The 22,774-nt window shown below is 41.9% G+C and overlaps 1 protein-coding gene and 3 pseudogenes across 1 annotated transcript; all 4 read right to left on the bottom strand.

Moving 5' to 3' along the window:
* Positions 1-3,471: 3,471 nt before the first annotated feature.
* On the bottom strand, positions 3,472-5,507 carry LOC127786082 (uncharacterized; annotated as a pseudogene).
* Positions 5,508-8,073: 2,566 nt separating this feature from the next.
* LOC127752652 (putative wall-associated receptor kinase-like 16) lies at positions 8,074-10,252 on the bottom strand. The gene is made up of 2 exons (XM_052278057.1): positions 9,188-10,252; positions 8,074-8,079 (listed from the first exon to the last, which is right to left on the bottom strand). Exons 1-2 carry the CDS (start codon positions 10,250-10,252, stop codon positions 8,074-8,076), a joined length of 1,071 nt encoding a protein of 356 aa, XP_052134017.1.
* Positions 10,253-16,503: 6,251 nt separating this feature from the next.
* LOC127786154 (uncharacterized) lies at positions 16,504-17,736 on the bottom strand (annotated as a pseudogene).
* LOC127786153 (uncharacterized) lies at positions 16,504-20,737 on the bottom strand (annotated as a pseudogene).
* Between the last annotated feature and the right edge of the window lie 2,037 nt (positions 20,738-22,774).

Genomic DNA, 22,774 nt, shown 5'->3' with positions numbered 1-22,774 from the left:
TATATTATGGGACGGAGGGAGTAATTATCTCCTAGTGGGAGTAGTAGTTTTCTTCTATAGGGGACACGCGAGTCCGTACAAAGAATCCGTGGTTCTACAGAAATCAATACTACAAACATATGCGCTCATAGCGCGCGCATACTCATCACTATAAGTGCGCACATACACTATTCATATGAGCACATTCGAAAAAGGGGCTTGGTATTATTATATAAAATACCAATGGAGTTGTAATCTTTTGAACAACTAGGAAGATAGTCCGTGCAAATGCGCGGGCTTGTATCTTAGGGTCAGTTTGGAAGTCTTGTATACCATCAACCGGATTATTCATACTACATTTCAAAATTATGATGTCTGAAAAACATTCTTAGTCGGTATTGCTTGGGTAACTTTTTCTAAGCTATTGGTTACCTTTATACTATATACTACACAATTCATTCGTAACCAATTATCTATGATCTGGTTTATCATCCAAAAGAAAAGAAAGGTAGACTTAGTTTTTTTAAAAAACAGGTAAGCATAAATTAAAAGTAAACTGCTTTTTTATTCAAACGGAATGTTTAGGGGCTCCCTCTTTTTTAACAACTTTTTAAAAACTATTATTGCTAATAATTATGTTCCATGAAGTAAACCATCCCTCTTACTGGTTCATATTGACGTAATTCACATAATTATCCGGACCCCGCTTCGTTACAGTGTGCGAGACCCATAGTATTGTTTTTTTAAAAAAACATAGTCAACATTAAGTTCAATAAAACTTTTAAACCAATTATATATTTCTACCTTAGTGGATGATATGTGCGTGATGGGGAGAAACTAATAACACCACCATATGTGATTGAGTGAAGGGTATTATAATCTAAGCACTAAAAAGTGTCGCATTAATGATGCAATGGTTATGGTAACGGGTGTTCCAGTTTTGGTGAAAAGAAAGAACCAAATTTGTCTAAGACTTTATAAGAATTTCTCTAATTGGTTTCCTTTATTCCTTATTGGCATTTTATATTTCTTGTTTTATTTTATGTAAGTTTTTTTTTAAGTTCAAAGGCCGTGAGATGATAAATAATGACAGTGTTACACCTTAGGTGTCAACTTATTTAAAAAAAATCTCCAGTCAAAAAGAACATTTTTAAAAAAAATCAATCAACTTTTATGTAAGCAGCCAAGATTAATATATGTTCTCGTTATTTATTAATGAATGGATCGGACGTGGGACATAAGGCTATGCTAAATTCATGATCACGGTGTGGGAAACACCCATTTTTTGGATCGATTCCAGCAGCCCAGCGAGAGCACAAATCAAATGGCTAAATATAACTAAAGATGCATAATTAATTTTGGGATGTTATTTTTATAAAGCTTCCCTAATTCATTTGTCTTGCTTTTATTATTTGAGCATATTTTCTTAGGAAAATCATGAACCAATTGGATTGTTTGGTCTACCTAAAGACATCGTATTTTTTGAATGTTATGGTTTATTCTATGGCAAAATTTGTTACAGGACATCCAAAGATTGTGCTCTTTGCTGTAGGACACTGAAAAAATATGTTTTTGTTAGATGACACTGCAAAAATATAGTAATTAGCTGCTGGACACTTACAGTATTATTTTATTATATCCAGAGAAAATGGAGACAGAAACATTTATTTATTAAAGACAAGTTTACCCATGCGCCCACTTGTCAATCACACATCTCTAGCTTTCTCTGTTCATGTTCTTCCTGCTGCTACCTTCTCTCTCATGCGTGTGCACAGCAGCGGCAATGGAGAGCATGTGCAGTTGCTGGCTGGGGCAGAGCATGCGGCAGCTGGTTGGAGGAGGTAGGCCTGGAGCTTGGCCACCCGTCAGCGCGCGGCGCCACGAGAGAGCCGCACAGGTAAGGTGTCGGTGCGGGAGACCGGGTTGCAAAGGGGAAATATAGCGCAGCTTCAATTCGACCAAGCAGTAGTACGATGGGGTGTCTGGGAACTTTGGGAAGTCGATTTCCAACGATTGCAAGACACAGCAACGTCGGGGTTGTGTGCCCGTGATGAGCTTGACGGCAGCCCAATGGAGTTTGGACTGGCAAGGCATCTTCGTCTAATTTTTAAAATTGATTGGGTGCAGTGCCTCTATGGGTAGGGAAAAAATTTAGGATGTAATGGATGCAAAGGGGAAATATAGCGATGCGCCGCCGTCCCGGCTCAGGCTGGCCGCGTTGGCCGCGCGCGTCACACCTCTCGGCTCGGGCCGGCCGCGTTGGCCGCGCGCGTCGCACCTCTGCTCGGCAGTAGCAAGCGCGAGAAAGAAGGGAAAAGAAAAGAATAGAGAGCAAGGGTATTTTGGTACTTACACAACTCTTTCTCTCTCCATTTTAACTGAAAATAATAAAATAATGAGAGGAGTGTCCAACAGCTAATTACCACTTTTTTATAGTGTCCACGAAAAGATTCACAATCTTTTGATGTCTCACAGCAAAGACCGCAGTCCACGAAAAGATTCACAATCTTTTGATGTCTCACAGCAAAGACCGCAATCTTTCGATATCCTGTAGCAAATTTTGCCTTGTTCTATTCATATTTGAGTTAGTTCTTTATTTTCCACGTAGTGAGCCCGCAACCTGGTGTAAGCAAAACACAAAACCTATATGCACCCGTCCTGGAACCAACGGTGAAACTTTACATGCATGTTTGAAGAATGACATATAATAACACAATATATGTTTTTAACATTTTAAGTATTTATTTTATTTAGATGGCATGCAAACTTGCAAAATGCACGGGTCTATACCACAATGACATGTTGCTTATATATAGCAAAACATTGGATCTAAATTGTCAATTTAATTATAAATAGAGCAACATTTTAGATAGAATATAAATTAGATATGTACATTTAAAATTATGGTCAACTTAATACTAAAATTTTAGTTTTCTCGTTTTTAATTTGATAATATAAAAGAATTAGGAAGAGAAAGAGATGGAGATATAAAAAAATAGGAAGAGGAAGAGATAGTCTTTTTTCCGGCCCACAGTTATACGAAGTCATACATACATACATACATACATACATACGTTCTTTTTTTTTCTTTTTCTGCCCCACAGTAGAGGGAAGGGATTATTTTCTTAAATAATAGATCTAATTTAATGGTCTAAAATATCGGGTCCACCAATTTAAGTAAAAATCGACGGTGAGATTAGATAGTGCCATGTGGCGGTTAAGTAGTGTTTGTAGGAGTGACACGTGGCGTCTTAAGATCGTTTGTAGGAAGTTTAATGAACTTTTAGTATATAATAGATGACGCAAAAGGATAATCAATCAAATGTAAAAATTGCACTCACAAGATTAAATTGTTGCTCTGGTAAAATTATAACTAAAAACACACGACATTACATAGATTTATTTGTTAGCAACAACACATGAAACAAAATTACTAAACAATATGCAGCATAAAAAGGAAATATACAAAACAATATATATAAAATATGGGTGTCAAGAAGCATTGTCTCCAATATCAATGACTATACTGTCATTAGAAGTCGATGGCACATCGGCAATGTTTCCTTCATCTCCACTTGGAACCTCAGTCTTCTTTTGTTGTAGTGCCAAGCTCTGATCAGAAGACAATGAAGCAGCACTAGCGGCTCCATTTCCTCCTCCTTTTGGAATCTCTGCCCTCTGCAGCTTCTCTGCTAGGGGCTCCATCCCCATTCGTAACAACAGGAGCCATACAAAGGTGAGCAACTCTCCACCATTACCCAGACTCTTCGCATGTAGGTACCCTCTGCATCTAGATGCAGAGAAGCATAGCATCTCTACCCACACGCCCTCGATCACTTCCCACATCTTCGTATTATCAAGACGCAACAGTGCCTTAGAAAGCGCACAAGCGTTGTGGATAAAACTAGGGTGGCCTTCGCTTGACTCCACCTTAGCAATTATCTTGTGTGCAAGATCTATGTTCGTTGAGTGTTTCATCCCCAATGATGCCTTCGAGCTCATGAATAGCAGTTGTGAAGAGACTCCTTCGGGTGCCGACCATTAGCATATCAGGATTATTCAATAGTAGGTACATCATATAGTTGGAAATTTCTATGCTCCGTGTGGCTCCCTCATTGGTATATCCTTCACTTAGTAAGCACAAATCAGTTGCAAGGTACCAAAGAAGGACGCTCTCATCAAATGGTACCCTTAGACTCCAAGCTAGGTCTTCATTGTCACAGTTGTTGTGCTGAAGTGACCATTGGCCCCTGTTATCATTGAACATCCGATAAGAGGCAACATTTGTTATATAATCCTTCCACCCAGATTTGACATGTTGAAGAACCAACTCTGTGATGCTTCCAGATGAATCACAAGGCTTGATGCTACTACCAACATAGTTTCCTATGAGTCTACACTGAGAAACCTTGTAACTCCATGGTGGATTGTTGCGAAATATGTTACTACATAGCCAACCAAATAAAGATAAGAACTCAATCATAGTTGTGCAACACAGGAGTGTATATGTAACATTGATATCATTGCTCTTATAAGCTTCTTTATAACTTACGAGGAAGATTCCAGAGGCTTCCAACATGAAGATCAAACCCACTATCCGTAAAATATATGAAATATCCGCAAGAACCGATCGGATCGATCTTGAACTTGTTGGAATATTTTTCCGATTCGTACTCCACTCGACATGATCTGCTCTTAACGTTCGCAATTTAGTGTAGAGTCGATGAAAAGTGTGTGCGAGATCTTGTTGCAACGAGAAATGCATATCATCAAGTATCCACATGGTTTTGAGGCTACTAAGCCGAAGAGAATATGGCAATGAAAGATCAACAGATAGCAAATAGGGCTTAAAGTGGCATCTATTACCGTCAACATCAGAAGGATTCAAGACAAAATTCCTCGCTTCTTCCACAGGACTCAAGAGAAATATTAATACTATCCCCTTCTTCATTGCTCTTTTCTATCTTTGTAATGAGGCTATTAGAGCTAACAAGCAAGTTAATGCTAGCGCTCCTGAGAGCCCACGGCTTCTCTATGCATTTGAGAACTCCAAAGACAAACATCTGCATAACTGCCAGCATCATCCTCAAGTCACTGTGAATAATGTCCAGCTGCCATGACTTGCAGAACACATAGACAGACACGGTTACTTGGGACACAGTAGTGAGGACCTGCCTCCTCCAAAGCTCATTGTCTTCGATGTTGTACGCAGTTATAACATCCTGCCCACCAAGGTGGATTAGGAGGATGGGAGCCCACAACACTTCCAGGCTGTTGTTGCCCTGTACTTTGAAGCTCTTAGTGTAATTTTGATTCTTGTGGCGGTTGAAGAGGGCAGCCATGGCATATATCGCCACAGCATCGCTGCCAAGGTAAGCAAGCCATACTATGGATCTGAACCAGGAAAGAATATCACACTTACGCATCATGGCAGAGAAGAAAAGGAACACTTGAATTCCCATACTGCTGAGGACGAGGATGCGCCGCTGACACTCCTCCCACCAATCAATAGCACTTGAGAGACCCATTATTTTCTCCCTTTCTCTCCGTTTATTTCTCACCTAAGCTATAACTATATCTATCTCTCTTTTCTTAAGAAAATGGATGAAAACCCAGTCTGTTACACCCAAAGTGGGTATACACAGCCAATGATCTATCTATGTATCTATTGCGCTCGATCTATCTGTACCTATTACACATAGAGTTGAAGTGAGAGATCAGAGTTGGATTAATTTTGAACCCCCTGGCTAATCCAATATATAAGCGCACGACTAAGCCATGCATATGGTCATATTGATACTCAAGTTGTAATATATTAAGAGCTCTGTTCCAATGGACTGGGCTAATATAATCGCACTTGACTGCGCTAGCTCTTGTGGACTAGTTCAATTCTTCATCCAATATACTAATAGAGGGATTATTTGTTTACATATATGTGTATGTGTGCATGCATGCGTTTGATTAATCTTGCTTAACTTGATTGCGGCCCCGTGGACTTTTCTCCTTAAAAAATAACGACAGCATTGTTAAACAGTTGTACATACTTACCAAAGCATCCTGATTATTTACACTACAGTGCATGTACCAATGACTAGGGGACAGTAACATAAGATTGATATCTAAATGTAACGATGAGTTGGTTCCACTGCCATTTAAGCACCAACTTGCATGCTCTCAGATACATTGATAGGAGACAATTCCTTTGAGCATGGGCGGGTGCAAAGAAAGAACTTGATCGGATGAGCTGTGGAAGCGTTGAATTAATCTCTCTTGGGCCGCACCTGTGTTAATATAGGGGCGATATCAACCATACATGCATCGCCGTGGTTTTACAAGAATGTGCCGCGTGAGCAGCTGGATTGGTATTGCCAACTAGCTCTAGGATTACATTTACATTCTGAATCAAGATAACATAGCAACTCAATCCAGCCGGTGTAAAGCGCAACATACACATGAGATATTACATTTTATCTAACAGCCTCCTTCAATCACAACTTTTCTACTTATACTTAAAATATTTTAACCGTCAAACTGAAAATGCTTTTGTAAAAATAAAAAAAACATGCCTTCTGCAATTTGATCTCCGGTTGGAACAAAATCATCTTTCACAGTAATTTTCTTGAGGCTCTCTTTATGAAAATGATTGTTCGCCTCAATATGTTTCACGTTAGTAAATATTGTGAGCATCACTAATATGGAAATAATGCCCATCATATAAAGTTGGATGATGATAAATTTTATATAAAAACTATCTCTTGACGGGATATATAACTTTGTAGTTGATTTTTTTTAATTTAAGATTGTTTGTGGGGTCAATATTAATTTTTTATTTTGATTTTATAGTTTTTCAAATGACCACGAACGGAGACATATGTTTTTTATCACAAACACTTACCTTCGATAATTGTTTATTACCACGCTTAAATCATGACATGATTTCTCACGTTTCACCTATGCACTTCCTACCAGATTAGCAAGAAGCATTTTTATTCATTCTCTAATTAAAACCAACGTACAATTTACCTTTTTATTTCCTTCGTGCGTGTAGTATGAAGTGAACAACATATAACGTCATTGAACTTATGCATGACCCTATTAGATCACTTGTATGTCATACATATCATATTCCAACCAAACTGTAGAAATCCTTTTATTGATTGGCTTCATTTTAGTATCCCGCAGCAACGCATGGGGTTCTATGTAGTTAATGACGAATGAAGCATCTCCAAATGTGCCACAAGAAAGGTCGACAGTTTAATGCCGGCGTGGTGAGTCGGAGTCCATACTTCCGCTATTCAGTGGTGGACTCACCGCCTGGGCAGCACGGGCAGTTGGCCGGGCTTTGCTTGTATGATCCATTAAGGTCTAATGATTTCTCTGTGTTAAATTCCATAGATTTGCTGACATCTTGGTCAAAGTTAGCTAGACTTTTAATTAGAACGAGCTAGCTTTGCAGCACTGTTGCATGCAATTAGACCGTAGCTAGCTGTTGCTGACTTGCCCACTTCACCATGGCAGATGTGATCCGTACTCAATTAGCAGCCTAACGAATCATCAGTCGGCTTGTTTTTCAACAAGTAAAAATTTACATACATGTTGAACTATGCTTCTATTAGAAAATATTTCCATGTTCAATTTGATAGTAAAATTAGCATATAAGCATCACAAAAGTCGTAGCGGTTTTACCATCTTAGTTAGACTTGCCCAGGCTTAATAAAATTCTTAGCTCCACCTGCCGCTATTATAGTTCCACTCTCCAGCATAATAATTATCTGGTACTGTAATGCTAGTTTTAACTTCCTACCTTGATCTTAAAATAGTTTTGAACAACCGGATGTACTGTTGGTGAATAAATTGTGTGAAAAAAATGGCATATTTGACAGAAGAACAGGCTGAATCTACATGGTTTTGCAATTTTATCCACAAAATTATATGGAATGCATAATGTGATGGACTATGATGTTTTTATTTAAGAACATTGGTTGATGTTATTGTGTCATTTTGCATGTTATTAATTGTATTATTTTCTTATGTGCGCTAATAGTATTTGTTAACCACAGATAAAAAAATAATAGAAAATTATTGGCACTATAATCACACCTACGGAACGAGTTGGAACATTAGTGTTCCAAATACTAAAAAGAAGTTCAGATATATAATGATAAACCATAACACCAAACAATGAGAAAAAGCAATTGACTGATCAAACAAATGCTGAAATGATCTTGTGAGCTAATGTAATATACTTCATTCCTCATCCTCATAAATCTTCTGCATCAAGTTTTAGTTGATTTCTCTTAACTGTCTTCAATGTGAGAACTTATATTTTTCCTTTGCCCTTCTTACTAGACCTTTTAAGCATCAACAACTGTTCGCATACTTCTTTCATTTGAGGGCGCTTATCTATGTCCGGATTGAAGCACTTCATTGCTAGAATGCCAATGTCTTCGAGGGTAGGGATATTTTTGTCAGCACTGATCTCATTGTCAAACATAGCCCTCCCACTGCTCTCTTTCTCATAAATTTTGGCAAAATTGATGGCAGTATTATTGTCCTTACCATTATAATAAATTCGTTTCCTGGTAATCAGTTCCAAGAGAACAACTCCAAAATTATAGACATCGCTCTTCCGTGTGAGAATTCTGGTATTAACGAATGTTTCATCCATGTAGCCCATCTCGCTCCCTACAATCCTGCATTTACCATCTTCACCAATCTTTGATGACCTAAAACCCGATATCTTTGGGACAAATTTGTCGTCGAGAAGTACAGTGGCTGTTCTTATGTTTCCATGTAGTATGGGTTTTGATCTACTATGCATATATGACAATCCTTCTGCCAACCCAATAGCAATGTCTAGACGTAAATCTAGTGGGAGAGGGAATCTTTTAGTACCATTGCCGTGGAGAATGTTGCAGAGGTGCCCTCTCTCAACTAATTTATAAACCAATATTACAGCGTCCATCTCATAGCAGAAACCCAACAGATTGATAATGTTCTTATGGATAACTTCAGAAAGGCTATTCAGTTCATTGGCACATCTCCGCTTCCCACGTTCAAACCTGTCATGTGTCTTCACTGCGACCTGTGTGTTATCCTCAAGAATTCCAGAGTAGACCACAGTAAACATACCTTTACCGATAATTCTTGAATAGTTTCCTGTTATTTTTTTTATTTCCAATGCTGTGAATATTCTTTTGCCACTAACATAGAGCGAAGTTCCTTTGTTTTCAGATTTGGCCATGTTCACGTTGAGAATGCCCATCATCCTGGGGAACACCATCTTGATGGAGCTAATGATGTTTGTACCTTGATGGCTTTGCTTTTTAAAATCATTTTGTGTTTCTGCAAACAAGTGCCAACCAAATTTTTCTTGTAGTGCTGGTTGTCTCATCTTCCTAAGCATCCGAAGGTATGCAGCCACATCACATATATCAGGGCGTCTATCAATATCCTCTGCTAGGCATTCCTGCACTAGTTTTTCAATCTCCAGTAGAACCTTCATGTTGCTCTCATTAGCAATCATCGGATCAAGCAATTCTGTCATCTCTTGCCCTTTAGCAAGAGCTTGAGTGAGACATGTAGCCCTTTTCTTGGTGATTAATTCCAGTAGAACAATTCCAAAACTATAAACATTACTTTTTGAGGTGTGACGCCCCTCCTGGTAATATAGAGGGTCCATATAACATGTAATCATATTTTCAGTATGAGTTTTGTCTGTTGAGAGAAGCCTAGATATTCCAAAATCTGATATTTTTGCATTAAAACTATTATCCAGAAGAATGTTGGAGGGCTTGGCATCACCATGTAAAACAGGGCTGCACATGGAATGCATATACCCTAGAGCATCTGCACAATCTATAGCAATGTTTAACCTTATGTCCAATGAATCTAGGCTATTCTTGACATGAAGATGGTAATCAAGGTCTCCATTAGACATATACTCCATGACCATCATTAGATCATTTTTCTCGGTACAGTAGCCGATAAGCCTGACTACATTCTTATGGTTGATTTGACTGTGGACAATTACTTCTTTAGCAAACTCTTCTTCAGAATCCATATGAATATACTTCTTCACCACAACAGCACGGTTATCATCAAGAATACCCTTGTAAACTTTTCTGAGTTTACCATTTCCAAGCCTTTTGCTGTAGTTACTGGTAATTCCTTTTATTTCTTCTTTCGTGAATGCCTTTATATTAGAAATGCTGTCCTCAATCCATTTTGGCTTTTCTATGGACTCATTATGCTTGTTTTCTTGAAGATCCATTAGACAATATGATTATCCTTGCTCCAAATAAATTGATGATTGCCTAGTCATATGAAAACTGTATGTTAAAGATCCATCTAAGTGAATTGTAGATTTTAATCCCCCAGGCAGAGGCAGAGCTAGTATGGGACAAGAGGTGTACAAATGCACACTCTTATTTATATATGTTTTGGCAAAATATTCATTAGATAGTATGTAGGTATTTATACTATAGTAGGGTACAAATAATTGCCTTTTCAGCCAAAACACTAATTATTAGCCTACTTAAAGCATATGAGACAACTATTTTTGTTTGAGCTTTTCTACATAAATCTTCAGTACTCTAGTATTATAGCATTAGTTTCTTAATCAACTTCCTACCCTCAATGTAAAAAGCATGCGATAGCCCCTGCCCACAATAGGAACCGGAGACTACTGGAGAAACCATCTTTGGTTGGTTGTCCAAAAACCACAATAGTCCCGGTTCGAATAGGAACAGGGACTAAAGATTATTTTTAGTCCCGGTTAAGAACTTTTTGATCTTTAGTCCCGCTTGGTGTTACCAACCGGGACTAAAGATTATTTTTAGTACCGGTTCAAGAAGTTGTCGGGTCAAGTTAGGCCCCAATTATTTTTAGTCCCGGTTGGTATAAGCAACCGGGACTAAAATTTGATCTTTAGTCCCGGTTGTTTATACCAACCGTGACCAAAAATCACCCGAGCCACGCGCCAGTCGTACTTCTCATCTCGGTCCTTCCCCCTTCCTCTCTCGTCCCCTCTCATTAAACAGACTCGTATCCCTTCTCCCCTATCTTAGCCTCCTCCATCCCTTCTCCTCTCCCCTTCCTCCCCCTTCTCCTCTCTTCCTCCTGCTCCTACCACGTGAGGCGGGGGCCGGGCAGCGGCAGGACGGGAGGGCCGCGAGCGGCGGGCGGCTGGGAAGGCAGCCGGCGAGGCCGGCGAGGCGGCGGGCGGCGGTGCTCCCCGGGCGGGCGGCAGCGAGCGGGCGCTGGCCACCGAGGCGGTGGAGGGCGGTGCTCCCCGGGCGGCAGCACTCCCCAGGCGGCGGCGGAGCCTGAGGCGGCCAAGCGGGAGGCCGGCGAGGCGGCGGATGGCCGGCGACTGATCTGTGCGATGTGGATTTTTTTTTTCTGATCTGTGCGATGTATGCGGCCAATTTGTGCGATATGGATTATTTTTCCTGATCAGTGTGATGTGTGCGGCCGATCTGTGTGATGTGGATTTTTTTTTCTGATCCATGCGATGTGTGATGTGTGGATGAATTTGTGGATAATTTTCTTATTTTGTTATAGATTATGGAGATGTTTTTGTGATTTTGTGAATAATTTCTGATGTATTTGGGGATATAGAGAAAATGCAACTTGATGTATTTGGGGGATTTTGTGAATGATTTGTGGTGTTAGAATGATTTGTGGATGATTTTGTGAATGATTTGTGGTGCTCGAAATCATGCAAGCAGGAAAAAAAGGAAAAAAAAAGCATTAGTCCGGTTATTTCAACCGGGACTCCCGGATTCATAGTACCAGTTGCGTAACCGGGATTACTGGGGATTGCGAACCAGGATTAAAAAGGGTTTCTCCAACACTAACAATATTTCTATTCCAAAAGTAATCGTCCACTGAAAGCAGAGTTGCAACAGATTGCAACTTAATTTACCAACAATCTCATGAAACTGCGTGTAGTTGCTTACACAGTTACACGTGGCAAAATAAAAAGGGTAACATTTGGTGTAAACCTGAGTTTATTTCATCCAATATGCTTTTGCTTTCATCTTGAAACTTTGCAGCACAAGAACAATATCGCTTTTTAATTAACTCTAATTTTTTTTGCCACAAAGTTTCAGATAATCTGCAAGGCAGGTGTTAAATGGGCGGGAGCTTGTTGAAGTCAAGGAACTCTAAGATGAGTTATGTATGGTATACACACGCTGTAACCTATATATGTATAACAAAAACAATAACATGCCAATAAGAAGATAAAAACACAGACATAGTACAAATTAGTCTCCCTTTATTATCAATCGAATTCAGAGATGCTCACCGGTGGCCGAGGCGGCGTGTCCCTGCAGCGTCGTGTGGCGGCGCGGAAGGAGACACGGCGGCGCTACGGATCTTTCGGCGGGGGAGCAATATAAGATAGGGTTGCCGGCGGTGTCAACCTCTCAGTGCTCTCGTTTGCAAAGAGTTTAGCATTCTTGTCCGAGGTTATAACATCAACTTCTCCGAGGTCTGCATGTGACTATGAGGATCCAAGCATTGGATGCTTACCCAGTATCAATTTTCTATAATCAAGCCTTTGTCCCGTTACATGAATATAGAATTTAGTCAGCGTTGTGGTTGCGCTGGTCTGCTCGCATCCCTTGTAGCATTATAGAATGTGAATCGCCGTTGTTCTGTGTTGACATGTTTAATCTCTTGTTTTTGTGTAAGGTTATAATCGTTTCTTATACTAGGTAAGCTAGGAGTAAAAAGAAAAAAAAATGAAACAGCAGGTTTATCAGTCAAATGATACATGTGCTTTAGTGTGAAACTTATTAATAAGTATATGTTAAATATTGTAAAAGTGATAGATAGATTTGTTAAAATATTGTGCAAATGATATAGGGGTGGTGATTGGATATGCTTGCCTTTTGATTTGTAGAATTAAATAAATTGTAGATCATGTTGTATACTTACATGAGATTAAATATGTAATAATTGCTAGTGGGTGATGATGCGGCATGGTTGTAAATTGAGCTTTAGACTTAGTGCGATTTAATTTCTATAATCAGCCTAGCTATCTTTGTCTTGAAAAATAGTTTAGCGAGACGCCATGTTATACTTCCTCCGTCCCAAAATATAACAATTTCTCCACCAACATTCTCTTCTCAATCAATTACAACACTCCACCATTCACTTTTCTCACCTACCTTCATTACTGATTCAATCACAACCCTTTACCACTCACTTCTACCTACTTTTTTAATAACCATGTTCAACTCTAAAGCTTCTTATATTCTGAGACGGGGGAGTACGTATGATCTGGCCACTTCCATATAGCATACGACTAAGCTTAAGGAACGGCGCTTACTGTGATGAACAGAAGGTCAACTCGATTTATTTTCAAACAAAATATATGAGAAATTTATGCTGCTCCATCTTAAAGAACCCAGCCATCATCAAAGTACGAGTAAAAGGGCTAAGAAACAGTGTGCCGTCACCGGTATTGAGTACTGAGAAGATGGAACACCAAATCGTTCAATGACAGATGAGCTTGCCTCAAGTAATCAAATGTGCTCCAAAGCTACCTAGACAAGCAAAGCAAAAATTAACCATACTAACCAGCCGTAATTAAAAAGGCATATGCTATTGTATTAATGGAATCAGCCACTCTGTAGCAATCCCTATTGGCTAATGTCTACGTGAACCACTGACTCTCAATTAGGAATTAATTATTAGGAAAACAGCCAAAACACATACTTGAGTCCTACAAGTATACTCCTTGGAATGCCTAATTTTGATCCACATGAACCAGCGTCATAGGCCACGCGTGGTAAATACTCCCTCCGTATTTTAATGTATGACGCCGTTGACTTTTTAACCAACGTTTGACCACTCGTTTTATTTAAAATTTTTATGCAAATATAAAAATACTTATGTCATGCTTAAAGAACATTTGATGATAAATCAAGTCACAATAAAATAAATTATAATTACATTTTTTTGAATAAGACGAAACGTCAAACGTTTATTAAAAAGTCAACGGCGTCGTACATTAAAATACGGAGGGAGTATATTGGAAGCAGTTTTACATCTTAGCAACCAGTGGCAGACAAACCTGCAAAACCAAACAATTACATCAGCAAATAACTCAAATTTACAGCTTATGTCAGACAGTAAATGCATTAACATCACCAGTGTGGTGAGTTTATTATAACAGAAATACCCAATGTTATACATTGTTTCACCAATATTTAGTACTAGCAGAGCAGTCATTCAGATAAAATGAACAACAATAGAAGAACAATTGATTTCTGCTGAGATACTTCAAGACAATAGTCACGAGTCCCTCTCCGATGTTATCTACTGGTAGTAGAAATTAATCTAAACGTTCAATGGGTAAAATTTAATTGGACTACCTCTCTAATTAATGAAAGTAGAAACGTAGGAAGGTATGATAGTCAGGTGCTGCAGTAATTTTGTTGGTGCAATCGCTCGCGGGGTTGGGGCGACGGATTGGTTGACAGATGCCTGCACTAGTAAAAAACATTTGTTTTAGACGGTCCAAAAGTGATTTTCATTTGCGGACCTTCAGCCCATCTGCCTAGAAGTGCCTGTGAAAATCGCTATTTTTCTATGCGGGTGGCAAACCCACATGCGAAAATCGGATTTTTCGTGTGCTGGTGCTTATGTTGTCCGCACACAAAAATAAAAATCCAAAAAATAAATTCGCAAAACGCCCGGCGGCCGCTGCCAGATCTGGGCGGGGGACGGCCACCGCCCACCGGATCCTGGCGAGGGATGGCAGCCGCCGCTGCCGCCGCCGCCGCAGGATCCGGGCAGGGGTCGTCCTCCCGCCGACGCCGCTGTGCTCCTCCCGCCACCGCTGCCGGATCGGCGCGAATCCGGACGGGAGAGGGCTTCCGTTGCCCCTTGCTGCCTTTGACTCGCGGAGCGCTTGCTACGGCGCGTCGGTTGGCCTCTTCCACCGCACGCCCGAGAGAGAGAGAGGAGAGAGTTCTCTCCCGGGGAAGGGTAATTTGAGTGAGAAATAGATGAGTATATATGAGGAGGAGAAGAAAGAGGAGAGGAGATAAAGATGAGTTGAAAAAATTGAAGTGCTATGAGGTATGAGGAGTTAACTTAGACTTTTGGATGGAGCTTTAAGAGGCTAGTCTGCGAAAAAATATTTTTTGTGTGGCTAAGAGGCCCATGTGGAAAAATAGCCCTATTTTTGCATACGGCTCCTTAAGAGGGTCGTCCGCCATGAGCGAAGGTCCCACTCACCAGCATGCGCTGAGTCAAAGTCCCTGTCCTCAAGCAATTGCTCACCTCCAAAGCGAGGGCGTGAGGGTGTTGAGGCTGTCGACGGGTGGCTCTCAAGGTTGACCGCGCGTGCAATTGGCCAAGACCTAATGATGGGTAGAGCCCACTAGCTCCACAATCTCGGTGAGCCACCAGCCCTCTAGAGTCTTGCCGGTTGTTTACTGAGGCGGGTGCCAGAGGAGTTCTTATGTTGCAAGCAACATGCTCCCCGGGTCGTTTGCATCGACTGGAAGGGCGCCTTGTTTGCGTCGCTCGCGATCCTATCCACGCCATCTCAGCATCGACGCTATATGCTGCCTGCAGACCCAATAGGGCATGTGCCACCTTGCTCAGCTCGGGAGGGGGCTAGGCAGACCGGCCTAGCACAAGAACACTAATGTGGCCCCGAGCGATTGAGGAGGTGGGGTTGAATGATGAACCTGAACCTCCTCAGCTTCTTCCGCGCCGTCGGAACCAAAGTGGTGGTGGGGATATTTCTCCATCATCGCTAGCTTCCCAAGGCGGGAAGCATCACAACTCAAACACGAGACGTCCTTGCCAGGTACGCCAGCTATCAACGTGTGTACACCGATAGCAGGGATCCAATGGGATCCAATTCTATGTGTTTGGCAGGGGGCAAGCCATGTGCGAGGGGAAACTTGGGCCCTGTTGATCAATATGTGGAAGCAGATGAACACAAAAGACATATACAAGTTTCAGCTACCCAGAGGTTTAATACCCTAGTCCTGTGGTGTGGTGATTCCTCTCCCTCTGTGATAAAGGATCTTAGATGTTTAAAACCAACTCAGAGTACTTTCTCATCTTTTCTCTTCTCGGTATCCTAAGAACTTCGCAGCACGTAGCTAAGTGTACTATCTCTCTTCATTCCAAAACTCTACCCATTGGTACCAACTCTCCCCTTATATTTCCTTCAAGGGACACCACATGACTGAAGTTCGATGGAAAAGGATAGTGCTACAGGGATTAGATATGCAAAGTCTTGTCAGCAATTTCTCTTCTTGCCCTCTCCATCAGCCTCTGGGCAGGCCCGAAAGGGGCCCAATGCATGCGAGGTGCACCAGCAGTATTGCCACACACCTCCGTTCGGTCCACTGAGGCCTCGGGCCTGGCCTGAACGGGGACCAATGCATGCAGGATGCCATGGCGGCTCACCATACATCCCGCCGAGGCAAAAATACACCAGCGCGGAGTTTTAATCTTGAGGCAACGCATAAGAAGGAAACCAAATGTTGTCAAATTACACTCAATAGTTCCAATTATTTCATAAGGTAGGATTGTGTACTACAAGAAACACACAAGACATTACATAGATATTTTTCGTCAGCAACAGCATAGAACCGTACTGACAGGAACACATGACACTGTCTGAACAATCACGCACAAAACATTCTGTAGCCGTGCAGCGAATAATGAAAATAAGCAACTGAGATTGAGAAAGAGTGAAATATTCTCCATAAGCATCACGTGTCAAGAAGCATTGTCTTCCTCAATATCAATGGCTATGCTGTCCTGGGAAGTTGATGGCACATCGCCGAGGTTTCCTTCTCCATTTGGAACCTCGGTGTTCAATGTCCTCTCTGCCAAGATCTCATCAGAAGACAAGTGAGCAGCAGCATTGATATTGTTTCCTTCCCTGTTTGGAACCTCAGTCTTCAGTGGCTTCTCTGCCAAGATCTCATCAGAAGGCAACTGAGCAACAGCGTCGATATTGTTTCCTTCACCGTTCGGAACCTCAGCCTTGCGTGGCCTCTCTTCCAAGGTGTCATCAGAAGGCAATGGAGCAGCAGTCATGACGGCATCATTTCCTTCTCCACTTGGTAAGTCCGCCCGCTGCAGCCTCTCTGCCAGGGGCTCCATTCCCATGGATAACAACAGGAGCCAAACATAGGTGAGCAACTCCCCACCTGCACCCAAACTCTTGGCGTGTAGGTACCCTCTGCATCTAGATGCAGAGAAGCAAAGCATCTCTACCCACACGCCCTTAATCACATGCTTCATCTTCTTATTGCCTAAATTCAGCAGCACCTCAGCAATTGCCCAAGTGTCACGAATAAAACTAGGGCAACAAGCACCCTTAGACTCCACCTTGGCAATTATCTTCTCTGCAAGCCCTTGGTACTCAAGTGGTTTCTCCTCCCCATGGATATCTTTGAGCTCTTGAATGGCAGTTGTGAATATATTCCTTCTGGTGTCGGCCATTAGCATCTCAGGACTATGAAGTAACAGGTACATCATATAGTTGGAAATTTCTATGATGCCTCCTTCATACGTGCATCCTATTCTTGCACAACAGAACTCCGCGGCGAGGTGCCAGAGAAGGACGCTCTCATCAAACGGCACCCTTAGGCTCTAGCCCAGGTCCTGGTCACAGTTGTTGCACCAAAGCGCCCACTGACCCCTGTGGTCGTTGAATTCCCTGTAAGTGGCACCATCTGTTATACCTTGTAGGGCTCGCTTATTTTAGCGTTAGCATCAAAAGGATCATCACTTTGACAAGAAAAAAAAATCCATGGCTTCTTCCATGAGGGACTCAGCAGTGTTACCCTCTCCTCTTTCAATTCCCAAGACTAATTTCTTCACTTGTTCTACATAGGACTGAAGGGAAATGCTATCCCCTTTTTATCTCCCTTTCCCGTCCTTGGAACGTGCATATCAGAGCTGACTAATCTGTTAATGCTGGCGCTCCTGAGAGCCCATGGCTTCTCAATGCATTTGAGAACTCCGGGGACGAACAGCACAATAGCTGCCTGCAGCAATTTCTTGTCACCCCCTAGCCATGACTTGCAGAAGACGTAGATAGACACGGTGATCTGGCATCAGAAAGTATAATTAACGTTTGGCACCTAGGCCTGCATTTTTTATATAGACTTCTAGCATCATAATCTATCTAACCAATTTTTCTTTTTTTAAAAAAAATTATATATAATTATTTAAGCTGCATTCACTAGTAGAGAACCAATAATTAGTAGCCGGTCAAAAAGTGTGTTATCTGTAACGGGTGAATAATGAACTAAACAAATATTTGATCAGTGATGAGACGACTCATCTATAGCGGTTGAGCACCCGTTAGTGATAGATATATATCGAGGGCGGCTGGATCAGGCCGCCCTAAGCTCAGGGGCCGACAACCAAGAAGAGGGCATGGTGTAGGCGTGTATCATACAGGGACGGACAAATAGGAATGACAGAGGCGACCCTCGATCCAGAAGAGGGATGTGAGATGGCATGATGGGGAGAGAGAAACGACACTGAGGGGACGGGCCAGTGAGCCCTCTATGATAACAAGTCATCTGTAACGTTTTTCCAATTATGAGCTGTTATCGATAAGCAGAACCGTATCTGTAACGGCTCTACATTAATAAGTAATAACCACTGGGTGTAGGGCATCATTAGAGTATTTCCATCAATAACGGTCCAAATATTTAACCATTGCAGATTGTTTTGTTACAAACGGTTCTAGCTGAGGTGAGCTGTTATAGATGACCGTTATAGATAAGGAGTTATGTATTGGTGATTTAAGAAACTAGCTAGCTAGTACAATTGTACTGAAGTGTTAAAAATCCTTGATTGACCTGGCTTGTCATGGTGACGAGTTCCTCCTCCAGAGCTCGTTATCTTCGATGTTGTATGCAGTGATGGAGTCTTGTCCACCAAGATGGATTAGGAGAACAGGTGCCCACACCACTTTTAGGATGCTGCTACTGCCCTGTGTTGTAGAATCTTCGTTCTTGTGGTGGTTGAAGAGGGTGGCCAGGGCATAAATCGCTGTGGCGTCGCTGCCAAGGTAAGCAAGCCATACTATGAATCTGAACCGGGGAGAAGTAATATGCTTACGCCTGTTAGCAGCGAGGAAAAGTAGCAGTTGAATGACTGTGCTGGCGATGATGAGGATGCGCAGCTGCGACTCCTGCCACCATTCAACGGCACTTGAGAGACCCATTGATCTCTCTCCCTCCCAAGCTACTTAGCTATACTATCTACCAATATCGTGCTCTCTATCTCTCTAGCTAGCTACCTACCTATTAATACAGGCCAAGAAGTGTGTACAGGTCAGAGGTGGATGTTGTGCTAATATTAATTATATTGTTCGATTCCGCTCGACTGGGGCGCCCTAGCTAACAGAATCTTTGTATATTTTGCTTGATTGTGCTCTTGTGGACTTGTTTAAGTCTTAACATATGTCCTCTGTTTAATGGTACTAATTAGTAAGAGGTTATTTATTTATATATATGTGTGCTAGCTAGCTAGCTATACTGGCTAACATATTACCGACAGGCTTTTCAGCGACACACGCCATCTGTCGGTAAAGGCCTATTCCGACAGATAAGATGACGTGAAATATGACCTCTGCCAACAGATGATCTATTGTGCTTTTATGACATGGTGTAGGAGCTAGAGGTGGGTGAGCCAGTGTGAGCTTTGATTATTTTACTTCTCTTATGAAGGCCTACATTACTAGCTACAAGGAAGTAACATAATTAAGATTAAAATAAACTGCACAAAACCCTACATTTTGGGTTAATTGGATCCATGTCATTGCAAATTTGTCTATTCAGAAAAATGTCATTATAATTCATCTATTTGTAGCCATGCCACAGGAATTTTACAAAATTAGGACCACGCCACTGTCGTCACATTTTCCATCCATCTCCTTTTTTCTCTGTATTCTTCCTTCGTTCTCCCATCTCCTCTCACTTTTCTCCCATGGCAGTGACGAAGACAGAGCCCCTGTGCTCCATCAGCTCCAACGCTGGTACGGCCACTCCAGCGGTCGAGAGACGGGTTCACAGCAACGCGGCAGTGGGGTTGGCCTCGAAGCAGGAGGAGAATAAGGGCCTACACGAGGTTGGGCGGTGGAAGGATGGAGGAGAGAAGAAGCCACCTGTGGTCCCGTCAATGGCTGGGCTTAGGGCCATGGTTGGAGGGTTGATGGCCATGGCGACCACCTTGGTCCTCGCCGTGCCGAACAAAACGGATAGGATAGGGAACAATATGGGAGAGAGAACGAAGAAGACAAGAAAAAAAGGAGATGGATGGAAAACATGATGGCAGTGCTACCGTCCTAATTTGTAAAATTCCAGTGGCACGACTACAAATAGATGAATTGTAATGGTATATATTTTTCTGAATAGACAAATTTGCAATGGCATGGATCGAACTTACCCAAAATTTATTTAGGATTGCTTATTCTCTAATTTTCATTGCCGCATATAAAGTGTAATTACTTCAAACGGTGTATATGAGAAGATATTGTCGCAAGATGGAGTCGGTTCCCATGAAACTTATTTGTAATCTTTGTGTGTGTGTGTGTGTGTTTGAATATTTAGCATATATTATGTCACGTCCGGAAATTCACTAGTAATTTCCGAACTTATTTGTGCATAAAACCCTCATCCAGGAATCAGCCGAGGTACACAAACTGACAATTTAATATACAAATCCATCGTAATAATAACGTTACATACTTACAGAAGAAAAAAAAACAGCAGCGGAATTAACGGTCTAGCGATGACTTCAGCTCCACTCCCACAGGCAGCTCAACTGGGGTATAAGCCAAACGTCTCCTCCTTCTGAATCCTTTTCTTCAACTGAGGTTGATTGATTATTGCAAGAATGAGCATATGACATACTCAACAAGCCACACAGCAAATATGCAAGTGCACAAGGATACCAAAGGATGGCATAATATAGGCTCATTTGCAAAAGCAGCATTTAGCAAAGATTTAAGAGTAGTAAAACAGTAGAGTAATTAATCATCAATTTTAATCAACACTGAACAGCACCCCAATGCTGCACAGGCCCAACCAAACCTGAACAACCAACCCCGGCTGTACAGATCTAACTCCAAACCAGGAGCTAAGCAAATTATTACCAGTTATAACATCCATAATTATTGTGAGGTGTGAGACTAATCACGAAAAACATTTCTCAACCCGCCCATAACCGCGGGCACGGCTATTCGAATAGTTTTACTCTAGCCAGAGGTGTACCACTGTACCCACAAGACACAGCCTCAACATCATGTCTACCATGCGTCGCGATACTGGAAAGTACCCGAATAGAGGCTGTGACAATACCCCCTGCACAACACAACTCACCACAGTGCACCATTCCTGGATCATAATCACCCCCTCAAAAACCAGAGGCATGGACTCCCCAGCGACCCCCACGGACTTCTCGCTGCTTCTCAGTCTGGCACCCCGTAATGAACCATGCTATACAAAAGGTAAAGCCGTTGCCCACGCTAGCTTATGGTTGGCACGGTTAATGTTTCACAACAGTAGCTCCGAACCGGTCCTTAATTGTCATGAGCACGACCTTCAAAACCATGTGCTCACAACCCACCATTGGCAAGTTTTAATTATCAATTAATTATCATAACACGATTAACCATCGTGAGCTACCATTAAATATAATCATAAATAATAATGTAGTATGATTCATCCCATTAATGAGCTAATGTTTCTAAGCATGGCTAAGCAATTATATATATATATAGCTTTTAGCTGAACCAAACCAATATATAAGGTTCAAGCTAATCAATTTGTTACCCAAGGTATCAAGGAATAAAGTAATCAATACAAATTGGCCATAACAAAGGAATAGGTTCACACCACCCGGTGACATTCGAAAATAAATGCACAGTTGAAATAAATAGAGAATTTAAATATAGGATCAACATGCTCAAAGGATTTGTGTTTAGTATCTGTGTGACTTGCCTTGAGCTTCCTCAAACGCTTATGAACCTTCCTCAACGAAAACGCTCTCCTCGGGAACGTCGGAAACTAAAGTGAAAGAACAAAATCAACAAAACAGTACAAAAACAAGCATAACCAGTATATGTGGATATTTTTAACATGTAGATCTCAATTTGAGATGAATTTAGCAACTTGAACCACTCGAATCCGAGTTACGATGATTTAGTTATGAATTTCCGAAGTTTAATCGATTTTCATCTAATAAAGAAAACTACGAAAAGGGCTTAATGACGTCATCGCTGACGTCATCGCCGGCATGGCACGGCTTCCACACGACCACCGGCAAAAGAAGGCTCGGTTGGGCTATCCGAGAACACCTACGCGAAGAGGACGACGACCCGAACTCACCGGTACAAAGAACAATGATGGACGACGACGAACGACGGCCGGCGACGAGGTTCTAAGGCGGCACGGTTCGGCTTGACGGCGGCGATGGCGCTCCGGTGGTCTTCGGCGGCTGCGAAGGGGCGGACGGGGTTCCTCTCCTCCGTGCGCACCCGACGGTGGCGATAGACGGCAGCGGCGACGGCTACCGTGGCAGCGCAACGCGGCCGGAGGATCGCCGGCAACGGCGGCGGCTAGAGCAAGGCAGCGGCGGCTCTACGGGCGACGGGGGAGCTCGGGAGTTGGGGCAAACGAAAGAGGACGACTAGGGGATGCTATTTATAGGCTTGGATTGAAGAGATCGGACTCCAATCGAGAGGAATCGAAGCCGGAAAATCCGATGGTTAGTTGGAGAG

The sequence above is a fragment of the Oryza glaberrima genome, chromosome 10 (assembly GCF_000147395.1).
Source record: "Oryza glaberrima chromosome 10, OglaRS2, whole genome shotgun sequence".
Lineage (NCBI taxonomy): Eukaryota > Viridiplantae > Streptophyta > Magnoliopsida > Poales > Poaceae > Oryza > Oryza glaberrima.
This window is presented reverse-complemented; position numbering and strand designations above follow the sequence as displayed.

What these genes read in the sequence shown, in the direction of transcription:
- LOC127752652 (XM_052278057.1), bottom strand. Translation starts at nt 10,252, where the DNA reads ATGGATCTTCAAGAAAACAAGCATAATGAGTCCATAGAAAAGCCAAAA.